General features: G+C 48.2%; 1 protein-coding gene across 3 annotated transcripts in view; it reads right to left on the reverse strand.

Annotated features, from left to right (window-relative positions):
- Window positions 1-14,746, reverse strand: part of ADAMTS17 (ADAM metallopeptidase with thrombospondin type 1 motif 17) — a 359,591-nt gene that overhangs the window by 123,713 nt on the left and 221,132 nt on the right. For all 3 annotated transcript variants that reach the window (XM_022598898.3, XM_089906892.1, XM_089906891.1), the window contains exon 13: window positions 3,319-3,485. In XM_022598898.3, coding sequence (XP_022454606.1) covers window positions 3,319-3,485 — 167 coding nt within the window. The remainder of the gene's footprint in view (window positions 1-3,318; window positions 3,486-14,746) is intronic.

The raw sequence follows: 14,746 nt of genomic DNA on the forward strand, positions 1-14,746 counted from the left end.
TCATTAAGCAGCTCTAGCGGGAGTGGTCAAGCTGGAGTCAGAGAGCCCTGACCATCAGACCTTCCATCCCTTGGGAGGCTCAGACCCAGAGGGGGTTCCACCATGTCGGGGAGAGGCAGCTGGGAGAGGGAGCTGGGAAAGCACCTCCACGTCCAGACACAGCCTTTGCCAAGGCCTCTGACACTTCAATGGGCACGTGGCCTGCTGGCCTGGGCGGGGAGGACTAAACTCTTGAAGGCTTCCACTTAAATGAGATTCCACAGGGAAAGCAGAAAGGGGGTGGGTTTGGCAACAGGCCATCTCAATGGGTTTCTGTCTAAAGGCTTTTCCACTTAGAAATATTTTCTAAGGAAAGTCTTTGTCTTCTTTTGGAGGTGGTATGAATTTGTGGTCCTGAGCCCTCCCTTGGAAAATCTACCTCTGCATGAATTCCCTTTTTTTTTTTCAATAAGAGGAAAAAGAAAAAAATATAGCTTCCCCTTTCTTGAACTGTGCGTCACTCGCCAAAGAATTCCACAGCGATAGCAACGCTATGAATAGGGCAGTCATAATGGGCTTCAGAAGAGCCCAGAGCCCAACCACAGGAATCGTTCCTCTCATGGCTGAGCTAGAATTGTGCCTTTTATAAACCGAGTTGTGAGAGGAACACTTATAATCTCTATTCTCCCCCTACCTTCTGAATTGGGCATTTATTATTTTGTTTTTATCCTCATGAAACGCTCCTTAAAACAAAACAAAACAAAACAAAAAAACCGCTGGCTTCTGTTTATATTTGAGAAGGAAATGAAACCAAATATGCAAGAAGTCATGACAATTCCACCCCAGAGGGGGATGTGTCAAGCTACCCTTACAAAGCCCTGTACTTGGGGTCTCTCCTTCAAAGGCAGAGTGCTTACTGTCCTTATCAAGTAGGGTTCCACTTTTCAGATCAAATGTGGTGGTACTCTGGCTGTAATTATTTATTGCTTTGGCAGAAACAAAAGCGAGTGGGTAAAAACACATTCTGAACACAATGAGCTTCCCCAAATAGCTGTACTTGGAGGCTTCCTGTAAGGGGGATCTGGGCAGACATCAGCCTCAGCCTCTGTAATGATAAGGAACCAAGGAGCTCAGTGATCCAAAAGTGGTTAGAAGTAAAATAGAAGTTTAATCTGGACTTGGAGAAATCTGTGGAAAAACAGACATTTCAGTGGGATTTCTGCATTGAATAAATGAGGCAGGAAAACTGAAAACTGGAGCAAGAGACCAAGGAAAGAATAACAAGGCCTTGCACATGGCAGAGAGGAAATGAGAGTGGGTGAGTCCGTCTTAGACCTGACCTCTTCTTGCTCCCAAGACGTGGGAGAGGACAGACAGGGGACCTAAACCATCCTTATCTGGTAGTCTGGGGATGGTTGAAGGTTTGGAAATGAAGCTGCTTCTCATCAAAACCTGCCACTGCGCTGCAAACACGGCAGCCCCTGCCAGCACGATCTTCCTTCCTCCGATTAGGGGTCTGAGTGCGCCTGGGATGTCTAGAAGCCTCAAATGTCTTCCTGCATCAGATGAATGCCCAGGCAGAGCCACAAGGCTCTTTTGTGAGCCCCAGCCTCCAGCTGCCTGTCCCCTGTTTGGGAGCATGGGTCTCCCTCTCCCTAGTCTGCAGGGAAAGCCGAGGGTGTGAAGGCTCCATCTCCCTGGAAATCTGCTGGTTAGGCAACAGGGTGGCTATAATCACACAGCTCCCAGAGGTAGTGGTCTTTGTAAAAAAGGAAAACGTCTGGGGGAGCTCCCCGATGCTTTAAAATGAGCCCGCGGCTGGGTGGGCTGGTATTCTCTGCTCTGGTTTAGAATATCTCACGTCAGTTTGAAGGTGATGGGTCAGGTTGTTGGGTTAAAAGCTGCGGATCTGAGGCCATTATTCCCTGTGCTGCCTGGGTCTACCCCCGTCATAGTTATGCACGCTTGAGCTTGTAACAGAGTGTATATTTCAGAGGTTCTTCAGATCACAGGGAAGAAACCTAAGTCCTGGCACAGGAACCTCATTCTCCTGCAAAGTATTCTGCCTCCTGCAAAATACTTCAGAGGCTGTGTAAAAATCAGGCCCAGTTGCTTGAGTTCTTATTGAAGCATCCTCACTCAGCACTCGTGAAATCTTTCTGTCTTACTGGAAGCCAGCTGGTTATCTTCTGAGTCAGCTCCTCCGGAACTGAGCACAGTTCCCTCCCTGCTCCTCATGCAGCAGCTTAGACGTGTCACGTAACCTGTAACCTCTCACCTTCTGCACGGGTGGTTTTGCATATTTAATGAGATGATATAAGCAGAGCTAACTTGAGCCTGGCACATGGTATGCTCCATAAATGGGACCATGTGGTCATCATTATAACACACTCTTGTTTCCTGAAGATGAACAGAATTTTAAGCATAAAAAACCCTGAACTAGGCCCTGGGAGATCCTTATGGACAATAAACAAACATCACATATCCTATAGACCTGATACCCCACCTCGAATTTTATCAGCCACTGGAAATGCTTGTAATGTCCAGTGGGCAGAGTCTCTTGATTTGGGAGAAAACTCTGGAAAAGAAAATGTGACCTATGCTTATTACCATCTTCCCCAAGTTGTAAACTGTCCTGGAACAAAACAAATACAAACACATAGATACAATAAACAGAGTAGTGGTTACCAGAGGGGAAGGGGGGTAGGGGGAGGGTAAAGAGAGTCAACTGTATGGTGATGGATGGAAACTTAACTGCTGGTGGGGAGCACACTGTAGTATATACACAAGTGAAAAATATAGTGTTGTATACATGAAATTTACATAATGTTATAAACCAATGTTACCTAAGTTAAAAAAAAAAAAAACAACTTTACCCAAACACTTCAGTCAAGGAGTAAGAGCCAACCCAAGATGAACCAAGAAAAGAAATGCAAGAAAGCGTCACCACTGGAAAGAGAAACAGCAGACACACAAACCCGCTGTCCTGCTCCTGCAGAGCCTCGCTCTCCTCAACGCTGGCCTGGGCCCGGCACCACAGGGTATTAGATGGCAGGCTGCCAGCGCACCCGCCTTGCTATGAACAGAACGGGGGTAGGGGGTGGGCAGGAGGTATCTGGTCCACTGCCTGCCTCACAGCTGCTTTTGGGAAATCTCACAGAGCTGGGTCATCCAAGTTCAACTCCCTGTGGGTCCACGGCTGAGCTGGGCAGGACTGGAGTGTCCTCTTGGGTGGATTGTGGGGGTGGGGATGCCCTGTGGGTTTTCCTAGGAGGTGTTTATGGTCTTGGGGAGTGGGGGAGGGAGGCCGCTCTGAAAGGATGCGCCATATGCCTTTACCGTCAACCACCACTGCTGTCAGCAGGCCCTTCTTCTTGTTGCTCAGCCGGTCATGCATCTGGCACTGCTGGTCACGGAAGCTGGGCAGGCCCTTGGGGCAGGGCAAGTTCTCACAGACCGCGTGCTCCACGCTGGCGCCCAGGCAGTGCGTGCCTCCAGGCCCCGGGCTAGAAGGAAGATAGTGGTCTGCGTTAACCAGACAGGCTGCGGAAATAGCAGGGGTGCTCGGGGTTCGGCCTCTCTTTCCGGAGGGGGAAGGGGCAGGCGAAGTTTCCAAAGCAATCCCCCTCTCCTCTTACACACCATCGCTCAGCAATCCCAGGCCCACGATGATGACATGTTAAGTGAGCCATCAGAAAAATGCATCCAAGAACTGTAAATCAAGGTCATCTGGAATTAGAATACAGTGAGGGTCAATCAGTTCACCAAGATGCACAAATTGTGTCTTTCATCTGAACTTAAAACTTGACCATCTGTAACACTGAAAACCCCAAGGGGAATTTTTGGTGTGTGTGGGTTTTTTGATTTTTTGTCTCCTACAAAATGAAGACCTTTAAATGGCTCCTAGCTATACTCCAGAGGTCACTAAGTTTCAGGATGGGTAAATAAATAGCTCTCATTTACTCTGTAATGAAAAGAATAAGAATGACTAATTCACTTGTTCATGGGCTTTGGGTAGAGACCAGCCGGATCCCAGTTTTGCACCCTTTACCTGGCAAGCATGAGACCACACGTGCTCCATGCTGTGGTCTTGGGTCCTAGATGCTCTGTGCTTAGTCTGGGGCTTTAACCAGTGCTGGAGACCCAGTTGTGTTCTCTGGCCATGTCTGCACATGGGAGGGGCACTAAGGAGGAGCAGCAGGACCCTGACCTAGCTGGCTGACGCCGTCTCTGCCCGGCTCTTCCACGAGGCCCTGGATGTCCTCTTAGGACTCTGACCTGGGCAACCTCAACGGTACCCTTCACCTCCACGATGCCAAGAGCATCACGATGGAGTAAGACTGTCCCCACCCCCTCGCACCATTCCCCCGGCACATTTTTATTGAAATTCAGCACAAATCACACCTGCTCCACTCAATGACTTTTCACAAACTGTACACACCTGTTAGCAAGGTGACATTTTTGATACGCTATTTCATTTTGAATATTTCCTTTCCTCTCTCTGCCATCTCTTGTGTTCAGACAGTAAGACCACCCTATGATGATTGCCTTATGGAAGAGATATGACAGCAGAAGGGGGCAAAAGTCTTTAGGCTTTTGTGTCACAATAATCTACACTAGGAATCCACAAACTTTCTCTGCAAAGGGCCAGACAGTCAATTTTTTTGGCTTTGTGGGCCACGCAGTCTCTGTTGAAACTACTCAATTCTGCCACTGCTGGCCAAAAGCAACAAAAGACAATGTGTAAACAAAAGGGTGTGGCTATGTGCCAATCAAACTTTATTTACAAAACCAGTGGTGGGCCAGATTTGACCCATGGGGCATAGCTTGCCAGTCCCTGGTCTACATAAATGTGTTCAAGGAAACATCTGGAGTAGGAGGAAAGGCGCCGCTCATACCTCCATGCCCACCTCATACACCCCAGACAACAAACACCTCTCCCACCTGGGAGTGGAGGCAGCCTTGAGAGATTACATACGCTAGGGGCTCCACAGAGGGTTCTGAGTTTTGATCTCAAAGTTAGGGAACAGCAAAACCTCTCTAAGACATCTGAGAAGAGAGGGATCCTTTGTTCGTTTGCCTGCCCATAGTACCAGGGAGGCAGCCAGAGCTCAGGGAAACTACTGCATGGCATGCTCGGATAGGTGGAGCCTCAGACCACCTCCCCAAGAGCCCCAGGCCCAAGTGCCAAGTGTGGGTAGATGAATGTATTTCTGTGCCACAAACCATGGCGCAGAAGGAACAGAGAGGGGCTGGCCCTGATGAACCATGTGGACCAGCAGGAGGGACATCTTTTCTGCAACAGGCGAGTTGCACATCCCATGGCTGGGACCAGAGAAGAAATGGGTGAGGCAGAGATGCTCTATGGTAAAAAGTTGTGGGTTGAATTATGTCCTTTCTAAAATTCATATGCTGAAGTCCTAACCTCCAGAGCATCAGACTGTGACCTTACTTGGAAATAGGACCACTGCAGATGTAATTAGTTAAGATGAGGCCATACTACGGTAGGGTGAGCTCCTAATTCAGTGTGAATGGTGTTATTATAAAAGGGGGAAATCTGGAGACAGACACCCACAGGGAGAACGCCATGTGAAGATGAAGACAGAGATCAGGGTGACGATTCTACACTCTAAGGAATGCCAAAGATTGCCAGTAAACCACCAGATTCTCCCTTACAGCCCTCAGAAGGAGCCAACCCTTCCAAACCTTGATTTTGGACTTCTAGCCTCCAGAACTGGGAGAATAAATCTGTTGTTTAAGCCACCAGTTAGAGGGTTGTTACAGCAGCCCTAGGAGATGAATACAACAGACATCACAATAACCAGATGCATCCTCAACCGAACTTAGATGCGGACTCAGGGAAAATGGGGCAAAAACTCCTGAAGTGATCAGGAATCCAACATGGACTAGAATGGAGTGCAAAACTACAAATTAGGTTGTTGCTAAAAACATAAAGGAAGCTACATTTCCTACACACCTTAGGGTATGGACTGAGATTTGCACATGTCATGTAATTAACTTCCTGAATTGTCATCAAGCTTTGTTTTAGTTTCCTTTTTAATTTCCTCCATCAATTGAGTTTTCCAGATTTACGTCTGACTGACCCTCATATACCAACTACCTTTATGCCTCACAGCAGGTAGGTGGAGAGTAGATTAGATGTGACATAAGAGAACTCCTGGATCCAGCAGAAAGTGCGCCTGAGAAGGGGCAGCCCATGAGATACCACACGTGCCTCAGGATGCTTCCCTCCTGAACTTATCCTCTTTCTTCTCCACGTCCAATCTTCTCCCACAGGCAAGTCTCCTTTCAGCCCCCATCTGGCTCACTGCCCCATCTTCCCCACTCCCTGATCCCTAACTCTCTGCCCATCCTTAAGGATACCTCCATCCTGCAGCCTATTTTTCTTTCCTACCTGGAACCTCTCCTGACCCTGCTTGGGTCTCTGCTATGCTGCTTATCATCACCTTGTGAAATAGCTGAGTTCCTGTCTTCCTCTTATTCCTCTGCATCCTCAAGCAGAGAATCCTACACAGGCTGGTCTTTAATAAACAGTAGTTAGACTGAATTGAACTATATTATCAGAATTTATCTTAAAAGGATCAAAAGACAAAGTGATGTCAGGGAAAATGGTGGAGTAGGAAGCACCAAGAATCTCTCCACCTGTACCAAAACTGTATTGGCAAAAACTGCCTGAAGTAACTATTTTGAAACTCTGGAGTCTATCCGAAAGCTTGTAGCCTCCAGGAGAAAGCTTGGCTGGTAAGCTGCGGCTAACTTTGGTCAATTTCAATCTTCAGTGTGGTAGTGGCTATCTGTACACCATGTCCCAGCCCCATGGCAGGTAGCTGTGCCTACATTCCTGGTGTGGCTTGCTGGAGCCAGGGTGGACAATAAGGACCTTGTCCTCCAGATATCAGAGTTCTGTGTTCTGATTGCTCAGTGCTGCTTTTGATTTCTGAGGTATGGGCATAAGGGCTGGCCACCACTGCTGCAATCCCTACCAGCTGCAGCCCCTACCAGGGAATTTCAGTGAGCAATACATTTAAAAAAATTCTTTTTCTCCTTTTAGGAGCCAGATATTTAAGGATTAGGTTATTCAGAAGCAACTGCATATATGGGAAAATTTAGAAAGCCACTAGGTTTTCCCAAGAAGAGATGAAGGCTCAGAAAAGGCCAGAGAAGACCTTACACTTCTTCAGTTTGATCCCCAACACAGAGAAATTTTTCAGTAGCAAAGAAACAGTAAATCCGGGAAGAAGGAGGAGAAGCTGATTTCCAGAGGTACATTGTAAGATTCAAATGTCCAGTTTTCAACAAAACAATCACAAGGCATATAAAGAAACAGGAAAGTATGGCCCATTCAAAGGAACAAAATACACTGGTAGAAACTGAAGGAAGCCCAGAGGTTGGGCTTACTAGACAAAAACTATAAAACAACAGTCTTTAAGATGCTCAAAGTGCTAAAGGAAGACGTAGACAAAGACAGGAAAATGATACATGAAAAAGTGAGAATATCAATAAAGAGATAGAAATTATAAACAGGAAAAAACCTCTGAAGTTGAGAAGTACGATAACTGAAGTGAAAAATTTACCAGTTGAGTTCAAAAGCAGATTTGAGAAGGCAGAAACAAAAATCAGGAATATATATTTGTTCTATGAATTTGTCCTATGAATTGAAATATTGAGTCTGGGGAATGAAAAGAAAAAAGAATAAAGAAAAGTAAGCAGAGGGGATCTGTGGGAAACCAGTAAGGGGACTAAGATACACATTATGGGAGTCTCAGGAGAAAAAAGGAGCAGAGAGATTATTTGAAGAAACGATGGCTTAAAACTTCCTGAATTTGAAGAAAGACATGAATCTACAATTCAAATAGGAAAAATTCACTGAGATGCACTATAATTAAACTGTCAAAGGACAAAGAGAGAATCTTGAAAGCAGCAAGAGAGAAGCAACACATCACAGACAAGAGATCCTCAGTAAATTACAAGCCTATTTCTAATCAGAAACCCTGGAGGCCAGAAGTCAGTGGGTTGATACATTCAAAGAAAAAAAAAAATCTATCAACTAAGAGTTCTATACCCAGCCAAAACTGTCATTCAAAAGTGAGGGAGAAATTAAGATATTCCCAGATAAGCAAAAGTTGAGGAAGTTTTTTACCATCAGACCTGCCCTAAAAAAAATGCTTCAAGTTCAAATGAAAGGACACTAGATGGTAACTTGAAGCCATATGAAGAATTAAAGCTCTCCAGTCAAGCAGCATGATGCTAAGCTTTATCAGAGCCAGCTATTAGAGAGACCCTAGAGGAGGGACAGGCTTTGTCTCTGGTTCTGATACGTGACTTCTCCCTGTAGCCTCCTGTGGCCTGTGATGCATGCCACCTCCCTCTAGGCAGCTTCCGAGGGCAGCTTCTGAGCACACCAACACTTTGGGGAAATTCTCAGCCTGGTCTCACATGCAGTTTCTCCTTTGGACGGTTTTCCCTGACACCACTAAGTGTGACTTCCCAGAGATTTCCACCAGTGCAGCACCTCTGCAAATGTCTCCCTCATCCAGTGGGCCCTGGTTGTATCCTCTCCCACAAGTCCAAGGAATTTCAGCCCTGGGTGTGTGTGCGAGGGGGGCACCCTCATCCATATTTGTTCCTTCCTTGGGTGCCCTGCCTCAGACCTGAAGATAGGGGCTGCTTCCTGTATCTGCTCTTCCTGTGTCTCTAGAGTTCTTTACATCTTAGCAGCTAATTCCCCAATACTACAATCACCTGTTATAGCTAATGCTTTTTTACATTAAACTTTCCCTGCTCAAAAAAAAAGACAAAAGAGTTGATTTTTCTAGTTTTCCTTTGGGTCACTATTTTGAACAACATGGGAAAAGGGAGAAGCAATCCACAAGCAGCATGATTTTCTACCCAAATCATCCCAGTTTCAATATGTTGATCTGTGGCAGGACCCTGCACTCAGCCCACTCACTCCTTAAGATGGTGTCAATAACATAGGCCATCTGAGTGTTACCGTGACACCAGTGAGGGCCTCCTGGGTATACACTGGTGCTGAGACCACAGAAAGAGGCCCCCTATACATGCCATAAAGAAGATGGAAGAGAATCTTTGCAGGAGGAAGGCATGTCTGACAGGAAGGTCCACAAGTAGCTTATGAACAGAAGTTCTGGGGGAAGACTTGGAGGAGAGGCCAGCTTTACCAAGGAACCCACGCTAGGTGAGTGGACCAAGCTTGAGTTGTATGGACACAGGGCCTTCAGGAGATGCTGTGTTGGGGCTGCAAACACAGGCAGGAGAGATCACCCTCCCAAAGTCTGAGGAGCAGAGGGCTGGGGTTCTCACTTACCCTGAGTCATACAGTGTGGATAAAATACAAAGCACCTAGGAAGGCCAAAATAACAGAAACCAAGCCTGACATGGCTAAAATGAAGGATGGTTACCATAATAGGATTGGTGGTAGAATAGAGTCGTCTGTTTCTGAGAGCTAGATGTAGGTCCATGACCGACGCTCAGCCTTTCCCACAATGGCTGGAAGGGCTCCAAGGCTCCATGAGGACCCTTGGAAATGCAAGGGGAGGTGGCAGCATATTGAAATCTCATCCTTGAGGACATAGGTAAGAACAGAGGCACTTTCACATTAACAGCGATCATACACTAATATGCCCAGAGGGCTTACACTCTGCCTGCTCTCCATAACCGTTACCTCATTAAGTCGGCACAAAGAATCAGAAGGCGGATCCTCACTGCATCCTTCAGATGAAGAAACCAAAGCTCCAATATGTTAAATGACGCACAGCGGGGAAGTGAGTGGTGGAGATAAGACAGTGTGACTCACAAGTGCTCCTGGTTGCAGCAGGAGCAGGTTAGGGATGGGGGCTATCCACTGGCTCCTGTGAGGCGAGGAATGCCAGCCTCACCCACTGAGACAGGCATGGGGGGTGTGATGGATTTTCAAGATGCTTCTCCAATATCAATCCCCAATTTCTATTTGTACTCTATCAGGACTTTCTTAATATGAACAAATTACAGTTAGGGGAACCACTGTCAGAAACCAGTGTCAGAACAGTGTCAGAACCACTGTCAGAAACCAGAAACCAGAAACCAGTGCCTGTGCCGGTCAGGCACCACAGTAACCACCTGCATGAGTTATCTTACAACACGAGGTCCTGGTAAGGGATGTAGAACTAACAAGCTACCGCCATCCAGAAGAATTCGGGAAAGGTCAGAAGGAGAGAGGAGATGCCATTCCATATGTCCTGCCAACCTCCCAGAATCCTTCTCGCTGGAATCCATCTTGGCTGAGCAATGCACGTGCCACCAGGAAGGACCCTGAGTCAGAATGATTGGTCAGAGGCAACCCGGAAACTAATCCCATCACCCTAAAACCCAAGACTGCGAGCCACGTGGCAGAGCAGTCCTCCTGGGTTCTCTTACCCTGCTGCTCTCCGCCTGGGCACCCCTTCCCAATAAAGTCTCTTGCTTTGTCAACATGTGTGATTCCTCGGACAATTCATTTCCGAGTGTTAGACAAGAGCCCACTCTTGGACCCTGGAAGGGGTCCCCCTTCTTGCAACAGTAGGAGTTTAGACATAAACCCAAATGACTGGAACAGGCAGGTCACAGGAAAGGATATCCAAGTGGCAACTACAGACACAATCAGATGCTCAGCCTCACTGCTTATGAAAGAAACGCACAGGACAACCTCAACAAGATACCACTACACACCCACCAGAACGGTCAGAGTGGAAAAGACATACAGCACCGAGCACTGGGGAGGCTGGGGGCAGGTGGAAGCTTACTGCTGCTCAGGGCAAGGGGATGGCATGGCCACTCTGCAAACCAGGCCCTCACCCTGTCACACACGCACCAGGAGCCAACACGCACCTGCATGCATGCCCAGCACACGCGCTCCACCGTGATGAGCAGTGCTGTGCTGGGAGCCACATGCTCAAGGGTAGGTGCCCTTTCTGCACATTACACCATCAGATAGATGTTTAAAACAAGGAAAAGCATAAGGTGGAGAGGCTGGGGGGAGAACCCGGAAAGCGGAGAGAAAATTCGGAGAGAAAGCCGAGTCCCTCTGAGCTCCTGTTGGGTAGGGCCGGCTCCTGCCAGGTGGGTCCCAAGGGCCCCAGGCAGACCCAGCACAGTGCAGGGAAGCACGAAGTTCTGCTCAGATGATCAGCATCACAGACAGCAGGTCTGCCCTTTCCCTGGATGACAGGCAGCATTCAGGTGGAAGGAAGAGCAAGAGGCAGCTGAGCGGCAGCGCTTTTGGGTTTTTTGCTCTGCTCTATTGAATGAAGGTAGATCAGAAGATAAAGCCACCACAGTGGTTAAGACCCACTCACCACCCAGAGACAGGGTGACTTCAGCAGTTCTGCCTCCTGTTCTTGCACCAAGAGCTCCGAGGAGCAAGCAGGGCACAGCCGCGGGATCAAAGTGCTGCAGGGCTACTAATGTCCCCGCAGGGCAGCCGCCGTCCTAGTGTTAAGGCCTCCTCTGAAAAGTACCAAGTAACACATGGAACTTAGGCTCAAGTGCAGAAAACTGTGATTTTTAAAAACTATCCCTGTGAGTACCTCATACGTTAAAAGCACACGTATGGGGGTGCATACCTGTGGGGGTGCTTCCCTGTGGAAGCAAAAAGCCATTACAGGAACATAACTTCACTCCCCAAGGTCTTGGGAGGAGGTGGGCTGCTTTCCTTCCTGATGCTCAGGGTGTGGACGCTGTGTGGTGACCCTAACGCACTCCTGCTTCTAAGATCCACTCACCTCCCCATCCTTCCTGTGCAGAGCTGGCTTTTCACACAAGATCAATGGAGCCTTTTCTCCCCACCCTACTCCCCAGCCATCCCCCAAACACAAGCCTCCTGATGGGGTACCAGAACTCACATTAGAGATGAACTCTCTGCATTGCAGTCTTTTGGCAAAATCTCCCACTGACAGCGACACAAATTATGTCAGGAAAGGACAAGCTTAGGAAGCTGGATTAAAAACACGGATGGTCCCCAAAGCCTTGATGTTAGTTGGCAAGAAATAAAAATTCCAATAGCTGTAAAGACCAAGACTAGAGAAAAAAATGGGGGGACTCTTTTGCCAGTATTTTGGACAGTGAATAAACCAGCTGCAGAAGATGGGAAAGGTGCCAGGAATATAAAGTGAAGGGGGTGGGGAGAGGGTGGTGGGAGAGTTCCAAGTAGGAGATGTACATAGCAGTGAGATTTGGACATTCTTGGGAAATCTCAAGGCAGTGAGCCTGGTGATTTAAGGAGTGAGCCGGGAGAGGACGTTGTTTTGGTCAGAGCTTGGCTTGGGGCCTCCATCAGCTGTGCTTTGTAACAATCACCACCCCAGGCCATTCTGCAAAAGCAGGCTGACAGCTACTGCCTGGACTGCAGCAAACCCTCTCTGCTCCTGCATCTCCCTGGGAAGGAACCAGGACTGCTGCAAAGCTGCCCCCCAAGGCCAGCCCCTTCTCTTCCCGTTCACCTGGGTGGTTCCATGAAGGTGAGAAACCTTGTAGAAAACTACAGGGGAAAAAGAGCCTGTTGCTTCAGAACAGGAAATGGAGCTACACCGTTATTGCAAAAGACTGGACCGACTACCAAGGCGTAACTATTATAGGAGCAAAAACATATTGTTTCTCTCACTTGGAATAAACAAAGCCAGATTATGTTTGGAGCTTGCTCTTGAGATGGCTCTGAGCACCTCTAGCTGTGAGCACAGCCTCACTGGGGCAGGGAAGGCACAGGTGAAGATGGCCCTCATGCCCAGGGGCACCTGGACCCCATTCCTGGCTGTTCACAGCTTGTGGGCCTCAGTGAGGCTAGATGGTGCAAGGGAAGGGGCCTACCTGGTGACCCACCTCCTTGGCATAATAATTCACAATAACCTTTGTGTTTTTTAAGGAAAGACAATATTAGATGTGTGTTTTGCAGCACTGGAAGATCAGAAAGTTCGCTTTTTCTCAGCAAGCATGCGTCTAGACAGTCAGGTGGTCAAGTACACATTACAGAGGGCTGGTCTGCTGTGGGCATGGAAGGAGGATGGGGCCCAACAGCTCAAAGGTCAGTGGGGGAGGACACAGTGAAAACAAGTGAGCAAATGTATATGAGTAATTATAAATCACTATAATACCTGTAACGTTAGGAAAGGGTGCAGAGAGAGCATGTAGAGCAGGCACCCACCTCGGGCAGGGTGGTCAGGGGAGGAGACCTGTCTGAAGAGAAGACACAAAGAGGGCAAAGGAAGCCTGGAAGAGGGAAAGGAGCACCGACCCAGGTCCGGAGGTTGGGGCGTTGTGTCTGACAACAGAAAGGAGGTGCAGTAGGTTGAATAGGGTGGTGCCTTCCCCTGCAAAGACAAACCCACCCAGAACCTGCAAATGTGACCTTAACTGGGAAAAGGGTCTTGCTAGATATCATCAGGATCTCATAATTATGAGATGAGATCATCCTGGATTAGGGTGGCCCCTAAACCCAATGGCCAGTGTCCTGAGAAGAGGTGGTGAGGAGAAGCACAGAGAAGACGTCCACATGAAGGCAGGGGCAGAGGCTAGAGTGGTAAGTCTATAGGGCAGAGAAGGCCGGCAGCCACCAAGGGCAAGGGGACAGGAGAGCAATGGATTCTCCTTCAGAGTTTCAGGAAGGAATCAATCCTGCTGACACCTTGACTTCAAACTCCTGGTTTCCAGAACTGTGAGAGGATAAATTTATATTGTTTTAAGACACCAAGGGACTTCCCTGATGGTGCAGTGGTTAAGAATCCACCTGCCAGCGCAGGGGACACAGGTTTGATCCCTGGTCTGGGAAGATCCCACATGCCGCAGAGCAACTAAGCCTGTGCGCCACACTACTGAGCCTGCTCTCTACAGCCCGCGAGCCACAACTACTGAAGCCTGTGAGCTTAGAGCCCATGCTCTGCAACAAGAGAAGCCACCGCAATGAGAAGCCAGCGCACCGCAATGAAGGGTAGCCCCCACTCACCGCAACTAGAGAAAGCCCACGCAAAGAAACGAAGACACAACACAGCCAAAAATAAATAAATAAAAAATAAAATAAATTAAAAAAAAAAGACACCAAGTCCTGGTAATTTATTATGGCAGTCACAGGAAACTAATACAGGGGCCACGGTGAAGAGCATGGATTTCATTCTAAGTGCAGTGGGGAGTGAACAAAAGGGCTGAAGCTGGAAGAGGTATAATTGGCTTTACTGGTAAGTGGATGTCTCTGGCTTTCTGTGGAGAATGAATTTGGGGGCCGGGGGGATCATGTGGGAAGCAGGGAGGCTGATGCTGATCGTCCGAAAGGACACTGGAGCCTCGCCACTGGGTCCAAACCTGACCGGCCGTTGCCCAGCTGTGTGACCTGCAGCAAGTTACCTAACCTCCATATGATTCAATTTTTAACATGTGCAAAGGGGACAAAAAAGACGCCTCTCCCTTATGACAAATTTAGGTGATTTACTATGTGCAAATGTCTAGAAGGGAACCCGGCACCTGGACAGGGCCCTGCGTGCCCTGTTCTTATCATTATCAGAGATGGAGGAGGAAGAGAGGGGACAAGGGGCCATGCATGCACTCAGGGGCTTTGAACTCGACCTATGCAACAGCTGGTGGTGCTATTTACTGAGGGGGACGTGGGCTGGGAGGGGAGTTTGGGGGAGGAGAGATCGCAGCTTAGGAACCATCAGGTTTGAGGTGTCCAGGAGAAAACCAAGGGCAGTTGGCGGGACTATGCCCCTATAGGGGGGCGGGGACTTTA

This window comes from Delphinapterus leucas, chromosome 2 (assembly GCF_059928025.1).
Source record: "Delphinapterus leucas isolate spDelLeu-1000000601 "Yukka" chromosome 2, BTC_Dleu_Yukka2, whole genome shotgun sequence".
NCBI lineage: Eukaryota > Metazoa > Chordata > Mammalia > Artiodactyla > Monodontidae > Delphinapterus > Delphinapterus leucas.